The sequence below is a fragment of the Lagenorhynchus albirostris genome, chromosome 1, assembly GCF_949774975.1.
Source record: "Lagenorhynchus albirostris chromosome 1, mLagAlb1.1, whole genome shotgun sequence".
NCBI lineage: Eukaryota > Metazoa > Chordata > Mammalia > Artiodactyla > Delphinidae > Lagenorhynchus > Lagenorhynchus albirostris.
Genome location: NC_083095.1, coordinates 112,914,536 through 112,937,588, shown reverse-complemented (window position 1 = coordinate 112,937,588; position 23,053 = coordinate 112,914,536). Strand labels below are relative to the sequence as shown.

The 23,053-nt window shown below is 39.6% G+C and overlaps 1 protein-coding gene across 2 annotated transcripts in view; it reads right to left on the bottom strand.

Annotated features, from left to right (window-relative positions):
- UNC13C (unc-13 homolog C) overlaps positions 1-17,624 on the bottom strand; it is a 598,728-nt gene extending 581,104 nt beyond the window's left edge. Inside the window, exon 1 of one of the 2 annotated variants that reach the window (XM_060169334.1) lies at positions 14,630-17,624. In XM_060169334.1, coding sequence (XP_060025317.1) covers positions 14,630-17,621 — 2,992 coding nt within the window. In that variant the 5' untranslated portion in view covers positions 17,622-17,624. The remainder of the gene's footprint in view (positions 1-14,629) is intronic. The other variant, XM_060169325.1, reaches the window with a different exon arrangement.
- Between the last annotated feature and the right edge of the window lie 5,429 nt (positions 17,625-23,053).

The window sequence follows — 23,053 nt, the reverse complement described above, 5'->3', positions numbered from 1 at the left end:
GCAAGATAGGTGAAGGCTATTAAGAGGTACAAACTACTAGGTATAAAATAAGTAAGACACAAGGATGTAATGTACAGCACAGGGAATATAGCCAATATTTTATAATACCTTTATATGGAGTATAATCTATAACAATATCGAACCACTGTGATGTTTACCTGAAAATAATATAATATTGTAAGTCAACTATATTTCAATAAAAATAAATAAGAGAGTCTGGGTTTTCAAAAAATTGGATACCTTGTGCTAAAGGGAGTGTAATAAATAAACAATTGTCTAATAGTTATTTACACTTCAAACCTGAGTTATCATTTTCCCAATGCAACAGGGAAGCCCAAGAGGTTGGACAAAGTTTCCAAGCATCACTCATGTTTATTCAATCTTGTAATCAGATGTTTTCTTATCAACCTGATTTGATTTACCTTGACATGGAAATGACTTCCTTCCCCACAACTGCTCTTCTTTCTAAATAATTTATATTCACACTGAACAATGCCAGAGAAATCAAAGCCACCAACAGAATCAAATTACAGTAATAAATGGATACACTGATAACTAATAATACTACTCAGCACTTCTATAATATTTCTCAGTCTGGAAGACATATAGATTCATGTCTTTTCCATAAGAAAAGGAAATCCTTCTAATACCCCATTGACTATTAAAGTTTTGAGCAGAAAAGTGAGTTACCTAAGCAACAGACCATAAGAATCAAGGACCCATGTAACAATTCAGGGTCGTAACAAGCAAAATGTATGACAAAGTTCATCAGTGATATACAAAAACTGCTTTTGCTTAATAATTGGTTTTAATAATAATCTACCCACGTTATTTGATAACATACTTGACTGTGACTATGGTTAAATTAATGAAGCCAGATCAAAGTTTTACTGTTTTTGGTTTTTATTTCTGTAGTGTCTATAAAAGGCATCAATGAAAATCATTTGCTACCTGCCCAGTTATATATATGCACATTCACTCAGGCAAACACACACTTGTATTTCTTCCAAAATATTTGCACAGAAATAATGCTCTGATTCTTTACATGTCTGTCAGTCCTGCTAACTCCACCTCAAAAATGTAGAAACTTCAAATAGTTTAAAGATTGTTTCATTCAAGTCTAACCTTATGTGAGCTTGGTTACTAAAACGGTGTGATTTCAGGATATATGGACAAGTTCCGCTATCCAAAGACTAGATATCCCACCTGTTTGCCAAAGCCTAAAATGACTTTATCAGCAGGATAACTTGTCACTGTATAACAGAATAGAAAAGGCAAAAATGCAAGTATCTTCAAGAGATACAGCTTATTAACTGAAAATCAATTACAATAAATATCGGAGTCATTCTACAAATCAATGTTGGGAAGGGCAGGGGATGATGAAGGAGAGAGCGGTGACTACAGGGCACTTAATAATCAGAAGACATAGCACTGCCAGCCCAGAAGACTGCGGGTGAGGGGCTGGGGTGGGGGGTAAGAAGATGATGATGGAAGCCCCATTCACTTCGACACAATTTTGCCCAGATATTTTTCAACATGCACAGAAGTGTGTTTGCTCACTCACTGCTGTCACTAACAATAATTTCTAACCCAATTCACCTCACTGTCTGAGATCATTTATAAGGTCTCTCAAACCCAGGCATTCTGATTGCAAATACCTTCATATTGTTCACAAGAGGCTGTACAGTAATTAAGAGCAAGTATCTGCACACTGGCTCTGATTAAGGTGACTCAGCTACGTAAATGACTACTAAACTTAATGGCCTAAGTAAGTCTCTATTACCTCCTCGGTAAAATGAGGGCATTAATAGTCATGACCGCAGGTCTTAGTTTGGGTTTCCCCAGAAGTAGAGATTGGGACAAGAACATGAGGATAAGTAGTTTCTTTGGGAGGTGGTCCCTGGAAGCAGGAAGGAGAAGCAGTGAGAATGAGGCCGAGAGGGAGGACAAAGCCAATCTAAGGGTGCATCACTGGGGCTGCTGCAGACAACAGCAGGCCCTCCAGAGCTGTGGTCTCCTGAAGGGTAGAAGGCTGCAGCATTTAGCTAATAACCACCCAACACCCCTGCTTGAGGATTGCTGACGGGAATCCCTGAACACCAGGGAGACTCCAAAGCAGAAATTCAAAAGAATGAAGGCACCTGCCTGAGGTGGGAGGCTGTCAGTGAAAGATGAGGCCGAGCGCCCATGCTGTGGGACATGACGGCTGCAGCTGAAATCAGAGGAGGGCCCAGGTGAGTGACCTGGAGTTCCAGAGACACCTGCTGCACTCCCATTGGTTTGTGGAGACTTAAGTTGAAAAACACATGCAAAGTACTCACTTCTGTTATATAGTTTGAAATGAATAAATGTTACTTGTTACCTTTAATGTGATGACTCCTTTCATCTTCAGCTTATTAGCAGTACTAATTAACAGCTACAAGTTAAATACTAATTAATTAATAAATAGTAATTGTCATTAGTCATCCAGTGATTTAATTATATTTTCTGTCTTCACTTCTAATTATAATTACAATGTCCTTCACAGTATACAGTCAGGTAAATGCTAATAAATATTTTTATAATAAACAATTGAATAATAATATTTGACTATAAGCCACAATGCCTCTTACTACAGTTAGCTCAAGAAATAATTTGGTTGTTTTTTTAATTGATGTATAGTTGATTTACATTGCATTACTTTCTGCTGTACAGCAAAGTGATGCAGTTATACATATGCATGTATTCTTTTTTATCTTCTTTTCCAGAATGCTTTATCATAGGATATTGAATATAGTTCCCTGTGCTAAACAGGAGGACCTTGTCGTTTACCCACTTTAAATATACTAGCTTGCATCTGCTAACCCCAAAAGAAATAGTTTTGATTTGACCTGAATTCGACGGTAACCCTATCAAGGAGAGAATCCAGATCTTTGCGTCTTAGGTTTTCTCCCTTCCCATGGCCCTAATTCTGAGCTCATCACATTTCTAGCACTCAATAAATGCTGTTGGACTTACTTGGTTCTCTTTGTTGAAACTGCCCTGAGGCAAAGCAGTTAACAAGTTAGAGTTCAGGCAGTTGCTTGTTTTTGCGTTCCATGGAAACATCGATAACTATAGTTATTAATACTGTGTCCAGCGCCTTGTGCCAAGCTGCCTACGCCCAGTCTTCCAAGCATTCAAACCACAAAAATAATCACATAACTAGTCACTTCCCAAAGTTCTAGATGGTTTAGTTCAGTTAAGAAACATATGGGAAAGTAATTGTAGCATTGGACTTCTGGCTCGAATTTCTCAGAAATAGTTTAAGATCAAAGGAAGAAGTCTTTACGATTTTTAGGTAGGTTGGCTCCCTACTGATTACTTACTGGTTTGGTGGAAAACCTATCTTTTCTTTTAAATTTAGTTTAATTTTTATTTATTAATTTTTTTAAATAGGTGACCAACTGTGGAATCAGGTAATGAGGTAATGATATCTTTTCTTTTTTTTTTTTTGGCTGCGTTGGGTCTTCTTGCTGCGTGCGGGCTTTCTCTAGTTGCAGTGAGCGGGGGCTACTCTTCATTGTGGTACACAGGCTTCTCATTGTGGTAGCTTCTCTTATTGTGGAGCATGGGCTCTAGGCATGCAGGCTTCAGTAGTTGTGGCTCACAGGCTCAGTAGTTGTGGCTCGTGGGCTCTAGAGTGCAGGCTCAGTAGTTGTGGTGCACGGGCTTAGTTGCTCTGTGGCATGTGGCATCTTCCTGGACCAGGGATTGAACCCGTGTCCCCTGCATTGGCAGGGGGATTCTTAACCACTGCACCACCAGGGAAGTCCCTTTAATTTTATTTTTATCACATGGAGATACTATTATTATTTACATTTTGTCAGTGAGGAAACTCAGCCACAGAGAAATTAAACAACTTGCCTAAGATTGAACAACTTGTAGGCTGACTCCAGAGCCCATGCTTTTAACCACTGTTAGGCCCCCTCATTGCTGGTCACTGATAGATACTGTGACAGATGCCAGGGCACACAGCACAGCCTCTGAAGCCCAGGAGCTCACCACCTATGAGGGGGGTGGCAAGCAAACAGGCACTTTCAGCACAATGAGCTCACTGTTTGTCTGGACCTTGTCCTAAAAGTACTGCAAAGATGTTTTTTTTTAAATAGATTTGCAGGTTTGTATGTATCTCTGGATACACAGAGGTGACAGATTGTGAGGGCAACAGGGAGAACCAGAGTAAAGAGACAGGAAGACTAGTTAGGAAATTCTAGCAATAGTCCAGGCAAGAGATGATGGTTGCTAGAATTAGGGGAGACACAAGGAGATAGAGAGAATGTGCCGTGGTTGAGAGACAATTAGAAGGTAAAATGTTCAGAGCTTGTTAAATGACTGAATTCAAATTCGAAACCTTTGGCAGAAGCTTCCAGTGAGCCAAGTCTTAAGTCCTGTGCTCAAGCCAGGGCTGCCAGGGGAAGGGAGAAGGAACTTCCAGCCACCTGCAGCGTCTGCAGCAGGACACAGGGCACTACTTCCCTCCAAGGGCTCACACACTCAGGAACATCAATAAGAAAGGAATTCAGATGGTTGGCAGCCCAAAATGAGACAAATGTCCATAAAGTGTGACAAGGAAGTGTCCAAGAAGGATGACTTCCTGACCTGAGCAAACAGGGAGATGTGGTGCTATTTACTGATATAGGAAATCCAGGAGGAGAAACCGGATTAGGAGACAGAAGAAGAAAAGAGTTGGATGCTAGGCATGATGAGTTTGAGACCTACAGAATACGCCATTTGAATGAAGTCCTACAATTCATTACGGCCGATCCCTTTCGATGGCTTTCCATGGTAATCAGGGGAAAAAAGTCCCAACTGCTCCACAAGACTCAGAAAAATCTGGCCTCTGGATATTGCACCAGATTGGTTTCATACCATTCTCTGCCTTGCCTGATGAACTCCAGCCACACCAGGCTTTCTTTAAGTTTCTCAAATACATCATACCACTTTCTGCCTTAAGATCCTGGTCCAATTCACTTCCTCTGCCTGGAATGTTTTTTTTCTTTCCCTTAGCCTACTTCAAGGTATTCATTCTTCAGACTTCAGATCAAATGTCATTTCCTCAGGGGAGTCTTCTCTAAACTTCAAATGATAATATGCCCTCTTAACACTTTGTACTTACTTCTCCAGCAGTTAGCCAAGTTCAAAATGATGGATTTGTGTATTTTTGAAATTTAAATTCATCACAACCACTTAACAAAGACGAAGACCAAATAAGATTTGTCAGTACTGTATCCCAGATGCCCAGCCAGGCAATTATATACGCAGTGAGGAATAAGTGAACTAGTCGGTGAATTAATGACTGAAAGAATAAATGTATAATATACATTTGGGGAAGGGAGAGTTAGCTCAAAGACATTGATTTGGGACCATCAACGCAAAAAAATGATAACAAGCCAGTGGAGCGTATGAAATTATTCAAGAAAGAGTGAAAGGAAAAAAGCACTTAGTATCTATTATTAACTATTAATTGTTAAGCATTTCTTAATGTGATCCATGAATCATACTGCATTGAAATTAACTAAAGATTTGATCAAGGAATTTATATTTTAGTCCAAGTGCTCCCAAGTGATCCTTATGCATTCTAAAACCTGAGAACCACTAACTTTAAGAATCAGCAGAGAAATACCCTTGACATAGCCCCAGAAGTTTGTGTTACAGACCAGGTGTTCGAAAGTCCAGAAGGAAGAAGCATAAATGTACACAAGTAGCTAAGAGCATGCTGTTGTGCACAGAGCACCAGAGTAGGATTCAAAAGTCCTGGAGTTGATATCTGGCCCCATCGCTTGCCAGTTTTACAACCTACAGAACTACTAGTAATTACCTTAAGGTAACAGAGACTTGAAGAGGTTGGCTCTCTCACTGGTGTTTTATGAGAATTAAATACATGTGATAGTTAATTCTAAAAAACATGAAAATTGCTTTATGTGTTTAGAAAATGCAAAGGGAATGTTGATCAACTTGGGAATTTTCCTACTGATTTTCCTCACATAGTAAAACACCACCCTGTTAACACTGAGTGAATTCACACACTCTGTTTCTGTTCATGCCCACGTGAGTGTGTGTGTGTCTTCAACTGTAATCACTAAAGAACAAAATAGAATACGAAAGCCATGGGCTTTCCACAAGACATCATTAAGCATCAGAGAATGTGTTAAAGAAAGGGGAAGCTTATCCTACATTTCTGGGAAATAATATCATATTCAGTCTCATTTCTTGTTGCCACTATTACATGCAGCCAACAATTTCTTTTATCACAAATTTCACAGAAATGGTACCTGGATAATCACGTTGCCTGTAATAATATCATGTAAAATGGAAGACTGGTCTGATAGCTCGAGTACTGGCTTATGATTTGGGAGAACAGCTTGTAACTGTAGCTCTGCTTACAAATCCGTGCTGTCGGGTAAATCAACGTTTTGCCACCTCAGGTTTCCATCTTATAAAGCTGAATAGCAATACTTAATTTCTAAAATCCCAAACTAGGCAGCAGTGAGTAAGCACACAGAATCTGGAAAATAAATGCCTAATTCTAAATCCTGGTTCTGCTACTTAGTTTTTTTTTTTCTCCTCTTAGAAGAATTACAGTGTCTCTGTTTCTCATCTATAAAATGGAGATGATAATAGTACCTAGCTCATAGGATTATTGTGAGGATTATACAACTTAATATAGTATAAAATATTTAGAACAGTGCCTGGCACATAACGAAGCACTCAATAAGTGTCACCTATTATTAAGCTACCTACCTTATGGGGTTCCTAAGAAAATTAATGTGTGTGTTTGTGTGTGCCAGGGCTACATTTAAAACTAGCCACACACACATCGTTTCATACTTTGAAATGAGTACTATCCTTTTTAAAGTAGTAATCATGGTTGAACTGGAGAAGAAGTAAGGGATAAGTTGGAGGCAGTGAAGATGATTGGGGGGAGTAGAGAGAGATACGTTTATTCTAAATACAGTGACATTGCTCAAAGTATCTTTGGGATCTTTGGGGACTGCCTACAGAGTCATATCACAGTCGCTGGAATCTGCTGAATGTTAGTCATTTTTATCCTCTAAGGGTTTCTTTTATTTTTGGAAGTAGCTGAGACCCAGCAGGAACCAAGTTTGATGAAAGAGGTGGTTGACAAGATTCCATAACATTCTTTCCTTTTAAAATGAAGAAGAACAGAATGCACACCATAGGTTGAAATAAACCATGGTGAAGAAGTCCATTAATGCATTTCGTTCCTTCTGGTCTTGTAGTCTATGGAGGCAACCTAAGCTAATACCTTATCATGTGGAACAGTTCTGTTTGCGGTCAGGGTATCCCGGCAATCTGAGGCTCAGCATCAAGTCATTCTGCCTGCAAATTGGGCTCAGTCCTTGGATGCCAGTGGAACAATCAAACTTTTTTTTTTTAACCTATATTAGAGACTCATTCCTGATCATGGACCTAAGTTCAGGCAACTAGGTCGCTAGGTCGCTCTCTGGATGATGTATTTAGTATATCAATCCCGCTGGGATTTGCTTTCCTCTTTTTTTTTTTTTTGCGTACGCAGGCCTCTCACTGCTGTGGCCTCTCCTGTTGTGGAGCACAGGCTCCGGACTCACAGGCTCAGCGGCCATGGCTCACGGGCCCAGCCACTCCACGGCATGTGGGATCCTCCCGGACCGGGGCACGAACCCGCGTCGCCTGCATTGGCAGGCAGACTCTCAACAACTGCGCCACCAGGGAAGCCCTGCTTTCCTCTTAATAATTCCCATTCTGGGATGTTCAGATCCTTTCCTGGTCCCTAACCAGGTAACCAAGGTCCAATAAAAAACAAAAGACTTCCTGGAGAAAATTGTTGCCCACCTCATGTCCCCAGTTCTCTGTTTCTGGCTGTTCTGTACCTCCCCAACTGATAAGTAGAGTTAGACTCTGGATGCCTCGGTAGCCATCTGTAGCCTGAGGTATACTTCCCAAGCAGCAGATTTTCTTCTGCTGCACTGAACTTTCTCTCCTCACTTCCTCCTTGGATTTATCTCAGAGTCTGAATCACCCCCGTGGGTAGATCTATTTCAGGTCCCAGCTCCTCCAATTCTCATCTAATCGATAACAATTGATTAGGCTATACTTTGCTGTGTCTTACACCAGACTACAGAGTTTCTTTATTTTATTCCACACCACATAGAAAATTCTCACATGATTCACAATTTCTATAGAACATATCTATTTGAACCTGCAGAAAGTGTATGAACAATGACATTAGCCAAAACAAACAAACATAAACCTATCCATCTGAGATTTTGACATAATACCTTTTCTTGAATCTCTGGAATTTGTAAATCGCACTGCAGGCTTTGAAGTGATACTCTTATTACAATCTGGAAATCACCATCTTTCATCGTCAGTTAATATTTCCCTTGAAAAATGTGTTTTTAGTTTCCCTACAAAGACAAGTGTTCCAGGTATGTAGCTAGGAGCCATTAATAATTATAGTAAACAAAATCTTTGAACCCTGCATTTTCATTATTCCTGTTAATAGCCAGCTTTCGTGTATCCTTGTGAATTTCTTCCCTACCTCCTGTAAAATGCTTTCATTTCTCAAAAACTACTATTATCGGCACTTCCTCACTCTTAATAAAGTCTTTTAATGTGACAAGTGTCACCCTTCCAGATTTTGTAAACTTCTTAAAAATGTGATAATATATCATCCCAAACTATTATCACTCACTTTATGTTAACAGAGATCAATACTCCAGAAGCTAACACAAAACTGGCTGACCTGAAAAGCACAACTTGGGCTCCCCTGGTGGCGCAGTGGTTGAGAGTCCGCCTGCCGATGTAGGGGACACGGGTTCGTGCCCCGGTCCGGGAGGATCCCACATGCCACGGAGCGGCTGGGCCCGTGAGCCATGGCCGCTGAGCCTGCGCGTCTGGAGCCTGTGCTCCGCAACGGGAGAGGCCACAGCAGTGAGAGGCCCACGTACAGCAAAAAAAAAAAAAAAAATATATATATATATATATATATGTGTGTGTGTGTATATATGTGTGTGTGTGTGTGTATATATATATATATATATATATATATATATATATATATATATATAAAAGCTATGTCCTTTCATGACAAGACTTGCCCACACCTGCAATGGGATGTCATGGAAAGAGCATCAGATGCTGAATTCTATCATACGTACATCAATTTCCATCAATACTCTTATTAGCTGTATAGACTTTGACCTGCTTTTGCCTCATTAAGACTCAGTCATCTCATTTACAAAGTGGGACTAATACTACCCAACAAGGATTAAATATGTACTTAAAATTTCTAGAGGTGAATAGGATAGGAAGGTGTTAAATATATGTTGGTTCTATCCCTATCTCTTAGCTCCATCTCACACTAGCATATACTCTAAGATCTCTGGGTCCTCTTGGAACATACCACCATGACCTCTCTCCCCACACAACTGATTTATAAACACATTTGTATTCTGAGTCCCAGTCCTGTCTCCTAGAAGAATTACTCCCTTGGGTATTTTGGGCTTTCTGTCTAGCAAGAAGTAGAGATGCCAGCTCTGTCTAATGCCTGTAAGGGCCCTTGGCCACTTCACTCTTCACAGGTCTCCTTTCTAGATCATAATCTATTTCAAACAGCAAGACAATCACTTTATATCACAGGTAATTCTAGAGTATTTAGAAGCAAACAATACTAAACCAAAAGTGTATTGCTATGCACAGTGTTTTAATAGAACATTTTACAAATGGGTTGCCTTCTGCTATTACCAGTACTGCTATACTTGCCTTGAAGAAGGATGTTTCAATTTCAAGGAATACATATATTGTTCTCTATATTTTAATGTGTATAAATTACCAAAACCTTTTTATAAGTGTAATAACCTACTGCTCTGGAGAATTAGAAAATCATTCTTCATTTTAAGAAAATTATTCACCCGTTTTCTTAGACTGATTCTATCTGTTCTAATTTGAAAAGAAGAGATGAAACGACACTACATGGGAAGGTATAACATTTGCTGCACAGTGCTTAGCAGCACTCTTAAATTGTGCTATGATGCTCACCTGCGTCAGGCAGCATGTTAAAAAGGCAGACCCCATCGCTCCTGACCTAGACTCTCCGCAGGGGAGGCCCAGAGGCAATCAAACATTTAAGAAGCACCTCGTGATAGACAAACTTGGGCCAACAAACCTCCAAAACTTAGTTGAACTATTTATTCTTCAACATTAAACCTGGAATTTAAGTAAATTCAACTAAGTTTTTAGAGATGTATAAGTTACACCCTCATAAAAAGAAAGATGTGATTAACGGAGCCAAAGGAGTGAAAAGTCCTGCTTGCACTCTCCATCACATTTTCCCTATTGCGCTATATTAAAATATATCTAGTAAAATTGTCTTTTTGATGGAAAGAAAGAAAACTAAAGTTTATTTGAATTCTAAGAGTTCTCCACTTTGTATGGAACTAGATAGCCAAGCAACTTAGAAAGGAGTCCAGCATTTAGACTAGATGAGATAAGTAAATATGTGTGGACTAGATAAATTTGCCAGATACTGGGGCAGGCTCTGGCATGACAGTAGCAACAGAAAGAGAAATTCACTCATGGACTTTATAATCTGTCTAGGAGCAGCCTCTTGCAGAACCTACAGACAGCCTGGAAATGGCATTTCAAAACAAAACAAAATTTTTGTTCTCTGCTAGAAAAATTTACTGCAAACTGACTTTAGAGTCAGGTAAAGTGTACTCAGACTTCAGAACTTCATCCTTCAAGCAGTTGTTGTACGCTATTTATTGGGCTCTACAAGCCTTGATTTATAAGATGAACCATGGATTTGAAGTAGAAAAACTGGGAATGAACTATTCCATAACAAAACCCTAGTGCCTTTCCTATTAGTCCTGTTTTCTCATGAAAATCCTTTAGTTGGAATAAGGCTCACGGCTAATGCCACCTCCATTTTCATGTTTCTCCACCTTCAAACATGAACAAAACAACCTTTGAGGTGAGTAAGCATATAGCTGCTCTAAATAAACAAATTAGCCATCTATTTAATTCTGGATTCACCCCCTTACTAACTGTATGACACTGAACAAGTTATGGAAGTTTTCAGCATCTCAGTTTCCTCACCTGTAAAATGAGATAATAATGGAATCAAATTCATAGTGATGCTGTAGGGAGCAAAGGGATAAAAAGCAGATAAACTGCCTGGAATGTGCCTGGGATATAGTAGCGCTCAATAGTAAGTTTTTATCTCTAATCATACTTCTGAACTCTCAGGAGATAAAGTCATAGTCTTAGCAATTAAAGGTCACAGTTTGGATTTGGGTTTGACTCCAAAGCTTGTGCTTTTTGTTTAGTATCCTGCTTCCCTTGATTCAGGCATTCATCCAAGGTATTAATTCAGTGCCATCTCTGTATAAAGCACTGGTCTAGGCACAGTGCAAATGAAGGGATGAAAAGACAAGACCTCTGGCCTTCAGATTACAGTTTAGAAGAGAACATGAGGAACGCACATAAATTGTCATTATATAAGGTGGAAGCCAGAGCCATAAGAGATAGATACAGGGAAATTCTGAGGAGGTAATAGTTAATTCCAGTTGATGGGTGGTGAAGGGCTAGAGGTAGGGGATCAGATGTTCATCACCATGGTGTGGGTTTCAGGCCAGCTACACAAGCAGGCTCCAGCAACAAAAGAATATGGCCTCATGGGGGTTCTGGCTACACACAGTCTAAAATCTCTTTCCCCACTGGCCTGCTGTTCAAGGTGAAGATTCTCAGAAATACTGGTACCAAACATCCATGTACACTGGGGTCTTTAAAAAAATCCCTCTTGGGGCTTCCCTGGTGGCGCAGTGGTTGAGAGTCTGCCTGCTAATGCAGGGGACACGGGTTCGAGCCCTGGTCTGGGAGGATCCCACATGCCGCGGAGCAGCTAGGCCCGTGAGCCACAACTACTGAGCCTGCGCTCCTCAACAAGAAAGGCCGCGATAGTGAGAGGCCCGCGCACCGCGATGAAGAGTGGCCCCCGCTTGCCACAACTAGAGAAAGCCCTCGCACAGAAACGAAGACGCAACACAGCAAAAATTAATTAATTAATAAAAAATAAGGAATGATATTAAAAAAAATCCCTCTTTACCAGGACCCTGAAGACAAAAGTTGAAATAAATGATTCAAATTTATGAGCTAACATTTCCATCAAGCAATGACAGGAGAACCGCATTCCACATCGTTTACAGCAAGAGCTCTAAGGTCCAATCTTGCCAGGTTAGTAATGGAGAAAAGGCAGCACTGCTACCTAATGGTGACTGAGTGGTCATGGAGAGAAAAATCTGTTGGCATCTACCCAAAGCCCAGTAAAGCAGATGGCTATGGACATGAAACCCATCACGACGACCGGCAACTCATTGGGATGCTCTGAGCCGGGAAGGGGCCTGAAAAATGCCCTTCTTTGGCTGCCCTTCCTCATGAAGCATATTGGCAGCGCAGGAGGGGGACAACTGCCTGACTGCTGCCAAAGGGAGAAGAGATGGCCTTTAAAATCTAGGCTACCGCAACCTCCTGCGTAGTCAATCTGGCGCCTTTCAAGCAACCAGAGAGCATCTTAAAGACGGGTGTATGATTTCCTTTAGGATAAATGATATCCAACAGATTCCATTCAAAGCTGGCTCATAGGATAACAAGCCAAGCTCCAAGATTTAGAGGGGTCTGAGTCCTCTGTTGTCAGGCCTGGTGTGTCAGGTATGTGATACCGATTGTTTTACCTTCTTAGGATTCTGAAGTGGGTGGTGTATGGATAACCAAGTGTATTTATGTCTTCTGAGGATAAATGCCATTGAATGACTAGGATTGTTAGCTATGTAAATGGTCATTATCAGTAACAATCTACCTCGCAGAAGTTTGCTAATTTGGGGTATTTTTTAAGATAATGAAGATCCACTTTTTTCTGAAACGTATAGTTTCATTGTATTTATAATATTGCCTAACATTTCAGATACCTTAAGCAGTTAGCATTAAAACGTTCACGTATTGCATCACAACAAACAGATACACAAACATATACACACACACTGCTTATTCTTAATATGCCTTTAAAGTAGACCTCTCTGAATCCATAGTAAGTAAAATACACTGTCAAAAAGCTGACCTGTATTTCAAGAAACAATGAACTGAGTTTCAGTAATAAGAATATCTAATATTAAAAGTCACTCTGAAATAAGAGACATTATTCCAATATGAATTACATTTACATAAAAATTTTGACTACTTGGCCTTTTCAAATCAATTTTAAAGATAGTTGAGAACTTTTCCCTGAAAAAAATAACCACCAAAAAACACAGCTAATGTACCCAAGATGCCCTTGACTTATATTGTTCCTTAAACAAATTCCATAAGATATGTTGTTTTATATGGACAGAATTTTAGAGCAGAGAACCCTAATAGTTATTTCACTTGTTTTAGGGCCTGAAACAGTTTAACCATAAAGGTATCTGATTATTCAATGATCCATCCATGTCAACCAGAAAATGGCCAGTTTGGAGTAGTATCTGATCACAATTTTGCTTAAGAAAAAGAAGCCATAATCAGCTACCAGCTGAAGAAATTATTATATTATTTCATAATAGCAATTAACACTTGATCATATAAATATATACCTTTATGGAGTATTATGTACAGCAAGTATTTTAAAGACGACAATGCCATAATCAAGGAAAACATTAACAATATGTAATTCATTAAAACTGAGATTATATCAAACTATCCCAAAGATATAAAGAGATAAGCATGCAAATAACATAAATGGTAAGGGACTGAGGTAAGTGCAGATGAAGTTTTGTTGATAAATAAAAAGTCAAAAAAATTTTATTTACATGCAGCTACTTTTCCAAAGTATATGATCCAAAATTGTTCCCCCAGGAGGTCAAGTAAAACTATTAGGTAAGGTACTGCTTTCATTTCCATAATGGGCAAGAGACTTCTACTCCACTCTTTAGGAGGAAGCTACTCAACTCTATCTCCTTTATCCTCCAAAAGAGTGACTTGTGACCACTCAGGTACAGCCTGAGGGTTTTGGCTCTAGTACCCTCCCTCCGCTGCATCGGTAGGTAATGAGGGAGGTTGTGGTCCTCCATGGTATGGGCTGGGGTTGGCTGTGCAGAACTAGCTCTTCCTGCTGGCAGGCTCCAAAGTATAGATTTGATGGGAAAAGGAGTGGGAAATCTGGGAGTCCATCTTTCCTAATGCTTTAAGATTAATTTTATCTTTCTCCCAATCCCTGTAAAACCTAACAGGACCAAAAAGTAGACCCCAGGCTGCTCTTTGATTTCACTCATCCTTCCTTTGATAACTGATGCAATAAAGTTGGGAATATGAAATGGGGTTTTTGCTTAATCCTAGCACAGAAATGTTGAGCCACAGAGTATAGGGCTTATGACCTATTTGAAAACACTTTGATTTTAAATCATCAAGCCCAACTTGTTGGGGGAGTTGAGTAAAATAAAATCCTTCTCAGAATAAACATGCAAATTCCTTGAAAGTAAATTCCTTCCCCCAAGAGTAAACATAGAACATGCTCTAAAGAACACCACCCAATGGTAAAACACAATGAGCTCATAATGTAGCATTTAAACATAAATACCTCCAGCCAGGATCTTCTCTTCCAATTCTGCCATTTGCTTCTTGTAGGCTTTCCAAGCTGCTGCTTTGAAGGAGGGACGAATCTTCTTTGGCTTTATGATTTCCAGGGGCTTTTCAGGGATGTTTTGGTTTTCATCTTCTTTTATTTTCATTTCAGCTGATGTTTCCTTTAAGGGTTCCAATCCCCCTTCACTAGCCACATCATCTTCCTGCCCATCGTAACCCTCATCTTGTGGGGTTTCATAAGGTGTTTCATATGAAGGGTGATCATATTCCTGAATTTGTTCATCTGATTCAGTAATACTAGTCCTGTTTTCTAGCTTAGCAAGGACTTGTTCCATCACCTCAACATAATCTGTTTCATTATCAGCCGCTGGTTCACTATAGTCCTCCTCACGCTCTGCTTTGTAGTAATAAGGCTCTGTGTAGACATCAGAGTCAAGCGTGGTACTTGACTCATTTGCAGTTGACTGGGATAATGTTCGAAATCTCCCAATTAAGGAAGAGCCGCTGTCCTCATACCCACTGAGACTCTGTGTGCTTTTGTTCCATACCACTTCCAAGGCTGATTTAGCCCTCTGTAGTGTGGATCCAAATTTTGGGAAGCTGAAAGCCTTATCAGTAAGGTCAATGCTTAATCGACTATGCCAAGATTTGGGTGGGGCATCCTCTGAATCATCACTTTGCAATTCACTTTGACTTCGATACATCATGGACAACTGGCTTTGGTTTTGGTACAGCTCATTAGAATTAGCTTCCTGATAAGAATTATATTGGCCAACCCACTGTCCTTGTGGTTCATTATCCAACCCAGGGCATGGAGATGAGCTGTCATCTTGGGTTAAATCATAGCTCTCAGAGTCATCGTGAAGGACACTGTGGCACTTTCCCAAGTCTTCTAGGTCTTTATGGTAAACATCTAGTTGTTGATCAGATAGACTGTTTGTGTCATAGTCAAAAACTTCCTGGGTGGATGAATCTAAACCTAAATCAGCTCCTTGCTCTACTTGATTCCATTCCTTCCATGGAGAAAGATCTTCATGTAAAGAGAGCTGAGAATCACTGTAGTGACTCTGGTCTCCAGATGCACACACCATGCTATTACTCACTCCACTGTCCACAGTTTCTGCGTTCTCAATTTCACTCTGTACTTGGACACCCTGAGAAGCCCCATTCAAACACTGATCCTGAGGGCTGTCATACAAGGTAGGCGTGCCGTCCTGTTTCCTCTGCCAAAGTTCCCGGTCTGAAGACGACAGGAGGGAGCTTCCATTAGTTCTAGTGAAAAACTGATTCTCTGAAAAATCCTCCGAATAAGATTGACACAATCTGGAAAAGTCTGACTCAGAACGACTAAGTTTAGTGGTGAAAAAATCACTCTGTGAGTGCCAGAGAGGTGTTGCATCTGCATAATAGGTTGTGGTTTGCTTTGCCAAGTTATCCGATTCTGGCAAATACAAGGAAATTGTATCATATTCTGATTTATTTGCAATTCTGCTGCTACTAGAAGTTTTATTCTTGGCTCTAGCATTGTGTGATTTTGAACTTGACTTGGAAGCACTTCCTTTTGTTGGAAACTCTGACTTGGAAAGCACAGCATAACTGTTTCTATTGAGGTCAGATTCCAGCTCTCTATCACTGTCATCAGGTGACTGCCAACTGTTCTTCTTGATTTTGGGCTCTGGAGTAGACAGCTTTATATCCATGCTCTCATATGTCTGGGAGGACGGTATCCCTCTCTCTTTTCTTTCTTTGATGTCATGAGTAAGAATATCTGTCGAGATTCCGATGCCTGTTCCTTTGAGTTTATATGATTTTTTTAAGACGGAATCCCTTTGCTGAGGGGTTTCAAAATACACAAGGATGGGTCGAGGCTTTGCATTGGGGCAATCCCTTTGGTGTCCTATCCTCTGAGCAAATTCAACTTTAATAGAATTTGGTGCATCTGAAAAACCCATTTTATCTATGAGAATTTGGTACACTACACTTTCAATGTATTCAAATCTTTCTTCGGGCACATTTAAGAATCTCAGGCTTGCCTTGCTACCCATGTGACCTAAATGTTTAATATAATCATGGATGTCTCTGGTTTCCCTCCGAGACTGGACAAACCCTGTACGGAGCTGCTCAATTTCACTTTGTACAACCTCCACGCTGCTGGAGATCTCATCGATAGAATGCTTGAGGGCATTGACATGCCCTCGGAGTTCAGAAAGTTCTGTTTCAATCTGACTTATTCCCTGAAGTTCCTTAAAGATCATTTCCATGACATCCTGTGTTTGGCTAATGCAGCCAGAGGAACTGAATCCGGCCTCCAGGGCACTGGTCTTTGGGTTTCGGGCAGTTCTGTCCAAAGATTTGCTTCTGATTCCCCAGGTTTTCTTCACTGTGCTCAACTCTGAATCTGAGGAGACACACTCTTGACTCTTTTTCCATTTCCTCAGTTTGCGTAAAGCTCCTAGTTTTAAGCTATGCAGAGTGCGTTCCCCATCGGAGCTCCCTTCTGAGGGTGCCAGGCTGCTTGAACTCTTCCTGTTGCGTCTAACTGGCATCGTGTGTGTTGACTGTGCCTGGTTTTCTGTACTGCTCCTTAGTTCACTGAGTGATTCTGAGTAGGAACTCTCGATGGAAGATAACTCCTGAAGGATATCCTCATTCTCACCACTGGTTATATGAATATTTTTCTGGAGGCCATTGGCAATAGCTACTCGGTAACTGAACGTTGGGGAGAGGGAAAATTCTTTGTTAGCCTTGTCTTCTTTAGTGGATAAGTTGCGAGCGGATGAACACTTTGCAATCTTCTTTACAGTGCTTTTCAAGGTATTAGAAAATTTAGGGGGTTTGGTCTGGCCAGCAATAAGAATGTCTTGATCCTTTTTCAGCTGACGATTCTCTTTTTTTTTGGTTGTATTTCCCAATTTCTTTGCAAACATTCCTTTGCAAAGCTTATGGATGTAAGGTAAAATCAGGCTCTTGAAAAGATTAGCCACCATGGAGAGCAATTAGTGCAAGCTTTTCTGCCCCAAAGAAGTAAATAAGGTATCAGGATGGAAATCTGTAAATCCAAGGCCAGCATCACTGTTCAGATGTTCTGTGAATCACTGAAAATAGCAGGAAGAGCCGCTGTGTCTCTGCCACAATGTCAGTGTCCTGGGAAAACCAGAAGCCAAGCTCCTTTTATGATAGACATTCATTCACTCTTGGAGGAGGGGTTTCGTGAATCGCTTTCATTTCCACATAACTTCATGCAGTACCTAAAAGAAAGGAACGTTAAAATGAATATCAGAATTCAATCCTAGATTTACCCCATTTCCAACATTTTTCAAAGCTATTCAAGATACACAATGTGTGAAAAATTGCAGAGGGGACAGGGAAATATCTGAATTTCAACACAGTTACTTTTAAAACAATTAGTTAAAGCAAATCAGAACCAATAACTATGTTTAAATTATAATTTTCTTTTCCTAAATCACTTATGGGTGGACACAATTAAAATACTAGTAAAGGTAATAATAATTATTTAGAAAATGTTGTGTAAGGTGACAGGCAATTTAAAAAGCTATATTACCTGCATGGTCTTATCGTTTCCACTTTATATCTTTTCTTACAATTACATTTACTTCTACAAACATAAGCATTTCAGTTTAAGTGTATTCCCCCCACCTCAAACATGTAAAATTCATCAAATTAATATTACCCATGTAGGTAAGATTTTTTTTATTCAGATAATCTTGTTATTCTAGGTATTCAATGATTGATAATTTCTTAAATGATGACTAAAGTAATTCAAGTAAGAAAACATTTCATATGATGACATAAATACCAAGAGAAAATACATCTTGTATAGGCATCAAATTTGTCAATGGAGTATCATGAATTGAAAAAAAAATAGTTATATCAAATTTAGGCATTGTAGTAACAATAACAACACAATAGGAAAATATATTTGAAAATAAGGATAACACATCTCAGTTCTGAGAGGATGTGGCTTGAGAAAGCAAAGCCACCTTAGGCAACCAGTGCAGCCTTGTGGCAGGTGGCAGGAAACCCAACCCCAGGGTTAGGACCATGACTGAAGATAGAACACCAAATCACATAAACAAAATTGTACCACAAATGAAACGTGTCTAAAGATAATCAAACACTGGTTGAATATAATTCATCCTATGATTTGGTATTTTATAATGCAAATGACCACACAAGTAAATCATATTTGTGATAGCTAGTTTTTTGAATTACGTGAAGAAGAGAAAGACAGTTTACATTAATTTTGCTGCTTTACCAGCACTGTGCCTTGTATGTGGTAGGTATTCACACACAATTTTGTTGAACTGAACTTACTATTTTATCACTGAAATATATCACAGAATAACAGCAATGACCAAAAGCCTTTGTTGCTATCAAACTATGGATTTGGGTAGATAAATAATCTATTTAATTCTTTAAAGAATACATCACAAACTGCACATTGTTTTAGGAGCCTGATGTCTCTCTATCAGCTCCCTCCACTTGGAAATCTGCCAATTTCACTTTACTAGGGTCCTGCAGGGACTTGAGGAATACATTATCTGGCCAGGAGCCAAGCTTCATAAGAGATAGGGCACTGCAATAAGAAAGGGACGCAAAAAAGATGGAGGAGAGAAACAGACAGACTCTAAACCCATGTCTTCCAGGTTTCATAAGCTGTTAGAGTCTAGTTCTGCTTGTCTGAAACAATTTGGTATTCATTCAGAATTATATGCCATGTTTTCTACTAATAAAAATTGCAAGAAATTAATTCCTGAATTAAATTAAAAAAATATTTATTGTATTCCTATGTGACCTCTCCTTGTGGGGAAAAAAAAGACTTTAGAAAGTTAAGTAATGGAGATATATGTATACATAGAGCTGATTCACTTTGTTGTACAGCAGAAACTAACACAACATTGTAAAGCAATTATACTCCAATAAAGATGTTAAAAAAAAAAGAAAGGAAAGTTAAGTAGCAGTAGGGTAGATAAATTATTTTAAAACCAACTTTGATAAAATAAATTGTTCCACTAATCACTCAATCTAAGATCCTGGGTCTCTCAAACCTGGAAACAAATATCTGCTTTTTATTTAAATGAACGCAGCAATTTTGTCAATGCCTCTAAAGTTTTCATGAAATTGTGTCTAGACTTCTTGACCTGCATTACTAGTTCAGAGCTATTGTTCTAGACTATAACGGTTGGAAAATTTTTGAACAGGAAAATTCAATCTACATTGAAGCCCTGCTTCAAAACACAAACCCGTGGACATGTCGGCATAGCTGCACAGACGAACTCACTTGCTCTGTATTCCAACCATACAGAACAGCTTGTTATTCACTACAGGCTCTACGCTATTTCACACCTCAGTAACTCTTCTATTCTCTCTACCTAGAATATCATTCATGTCTAGCTCTTCCTATCTGTAAAAATTGTGTTTCAACTTCAAAATCATTTGTCCAGTGAAGACTTCACTGACCACCCACACTGAGCTTTTCTCTCTCTTTGCCACACTCTCCCACAATCCAGTGCATGAGCAATTCAAATTCTTCTGTATTATAATCTCATTTCTGTCTCCATCCACTGGACTATGTCCTCTTTAAGGTAAGACTATGACTTGCCCAATTTTAAACATCCTGAACCCAGCAGACATAATAAACATTCAATAAGTGGTTATTGAAGAATTGGTTCAAAAGGTACAATGTTTCAGTTATGCAAGATGAATAAGCCCTGGAGATCTACTGTACATCGCAGTGCTGTTAGTTAATAATACTGTATACTTAAAATTTTGCTAAAAGGGTAGATCTTATGTTGTGTTCATATCACAAAATAATAATAATTATAAAGAAGAAAAGGCAGGAGGAAACTTTGGGTGATGATAGATATGTTTACAGCATAGATTGTGGTAATGATGGATATGTTCATAGCATAAATTTTGGTGATGATTTCACAGATGCATACTTACCTCCAAATTAACCCACATTTCAGCTACTTATTAATGTCTTCACCTGGTTGTCTAAAATTAAACTCCATACAACACCTAGTCATTTTACCAAATTAGTCTCAACTAATATCATATCATCATAGTTATTAATTTACCCAAGACATATACCCAGGAATCATTCTAGATTCAATATGATCCATCCCATATCCATACCTGATGTATCTCTCCTTATCCCACTAGTGATGCCTTAGTTCTGAACTCCACAATTTCTCATCTGGACTACTACAGTTGTATCCTATATGGTCTTCCTAGCTCTAATTTGGCCCTTCTCTCAAATCCTCCTCTCTAAAATTAATATATTTAAAAGATATAGGGCTTCCCTGGTGGCGCAGTGGTTGAGAGTCTGCCTGCCGATGCAGGGGACACGGGTTCGTGCCCCAGTCCGGGAAGATCCCACATGCCGCGGAGCGGCTGGGCCCGTGAGCCATGGCCACTGGGCCTGTGCATCCGGAGCCTATGCTCCGCAACAGGAGAGGCCACAACAGTGAGAGGCCCGCGTACCGCAAAAAAAAAAAAAAAAAAAAAAAAGATACAATTCCTTCTACGTAAGACATTACCTTTCTCAGCAGTTTCATTTCCTGTCACTCCCCCAAGCACATCTGCCCAAGGCACTGAAGTAGTAACAGTTCCCTGATTACCGTATTGTTGCCTCACCAATATGTCCATGCTGTTCCTTCTGCCACCATCCCTTTCCCCTTCCCTCTATCCCCACATGCCTCACTCATGAATATCTCTATATATTTATCTATGTATCTTAGATCCAGCAGGGATCAGCATCATCTTGTTGCACCTCTTCAGAGCCCAGCACTTCCTCCTCTGTGCTCCCACAATACCTTGAATGTACCTTTGTTATGGTAACTTACAATACAGTAATTATTTATGTGAAATATTTTATTTATATGTCTATCTCCAAATCTGACTGTGATTTGAAGGGCAGAGGCTATGTCCTGTTTAACTTTAAATATCTATGTTACTTGATATGTAATCGACTCATAATATTTGCTGGACAAATGAATAAATATATGAACAAATGAATGAATGGAGAAACAACAAGCCCATGAATTACTAGATAAACAATAAAGATACAAAGAAGCCTGAACTAGCTGAACTGGGCCTTAAATGATCCAGAGAAAGAAAATCAGTATAAGCAGAAGGCAAGTATCCCAAACATTCATGTCGTGTCCAAAGATGGAGAAGCACCCACCTTGGAGAGAGATGGGGACTAAAGGGAGATGGGTCTGGATGGGCAAAACCTAAACAGAATGTGGAAAGGTTTGAAACTTAGGTTTAGAAGTGCTATTTGATGAGGAGGCACTAACGGTTATCGGTTTTCAGCACGGCCTCTGGATTCCAATTACCTGCATTGGAATTCCAGTTCTCAGACATATTACAATAGTTGTATGAGCTTGAGAAAGTCACTTCTGTACTGCCTTCACTTGTACATTTATTAAATTGTGACAGAAATAGTACCTCCTCATGGGATATCTGTGATGAGTTAACACATGTGAAGTTCTTAGAACAGTATTTAAAACAGAGCAAAGCCCAGTACATATTAGTTGTCATGAGAACGAAGAAGGCTGTTGAAAAGATGCAAGAAGTAATGACGGAAGATTCATAGTGTGGTATCTCTTGTGAAAACTAAGATAGATAGAAGTAGGAGGAAACTTAGGAATCCTGCTAGGTTGGAGGATGAGATGAAAAAATATAGCATATATTTTAAAGAAGAAACTGGAGGGGAAATGGAGAATGCTTTATACCTCTATGGTCCAGTGACAATTTTCCAATATTGAAATCTCACCTTCCTAGTCACTGGGTTCTCTCTCTCTCTATCTCTGTCTCCATCTTTCTCTCTCTCTCTCTCTCTCTCTCTCTCTTACAAAGCCACAGCTGCCTTGCTAAGGTTACTGAGTCTCAGATATCAGGTGGGGTACTTCCTTTAGACAAGTGGCCAGGGTAGAGAAGGAAGCTAACATTTAATGAACACCTGTTATGTTCCAGAAGCTTAAACTATCCCAATTAATCCTCACAGAAACCTGTTGAAGAAGACATTATTATATGTCCATTTTACAGATGAAGAAACAAGAGGTTCAAAGAGATTAAAAGATACAGCTAAAGTTACACAGCTAGTAAATGGCACCACGTTATCCTCCTTCCCAATAGCTTCCACCAGAGCTTTATGAAAGATAACTAAAGCAAAAAGATATCTTGGGACTTCCCTGGAGATATAGTGGTTAAGAATCCGCCTGCCAGTGCAAGAGAGGTGGATACGAGCTCTGGTCCGGGAAGATTCCACGTGCTGTGGATCAACTAAGCCCGTGCACCACAACTATTGAGCCTGCACTCTGGAGCCCACGAGCCATGACTACTGAAGCCCGTGCACCTAAAGCCCATGCTCCGCCATAAAGAGAAGCCA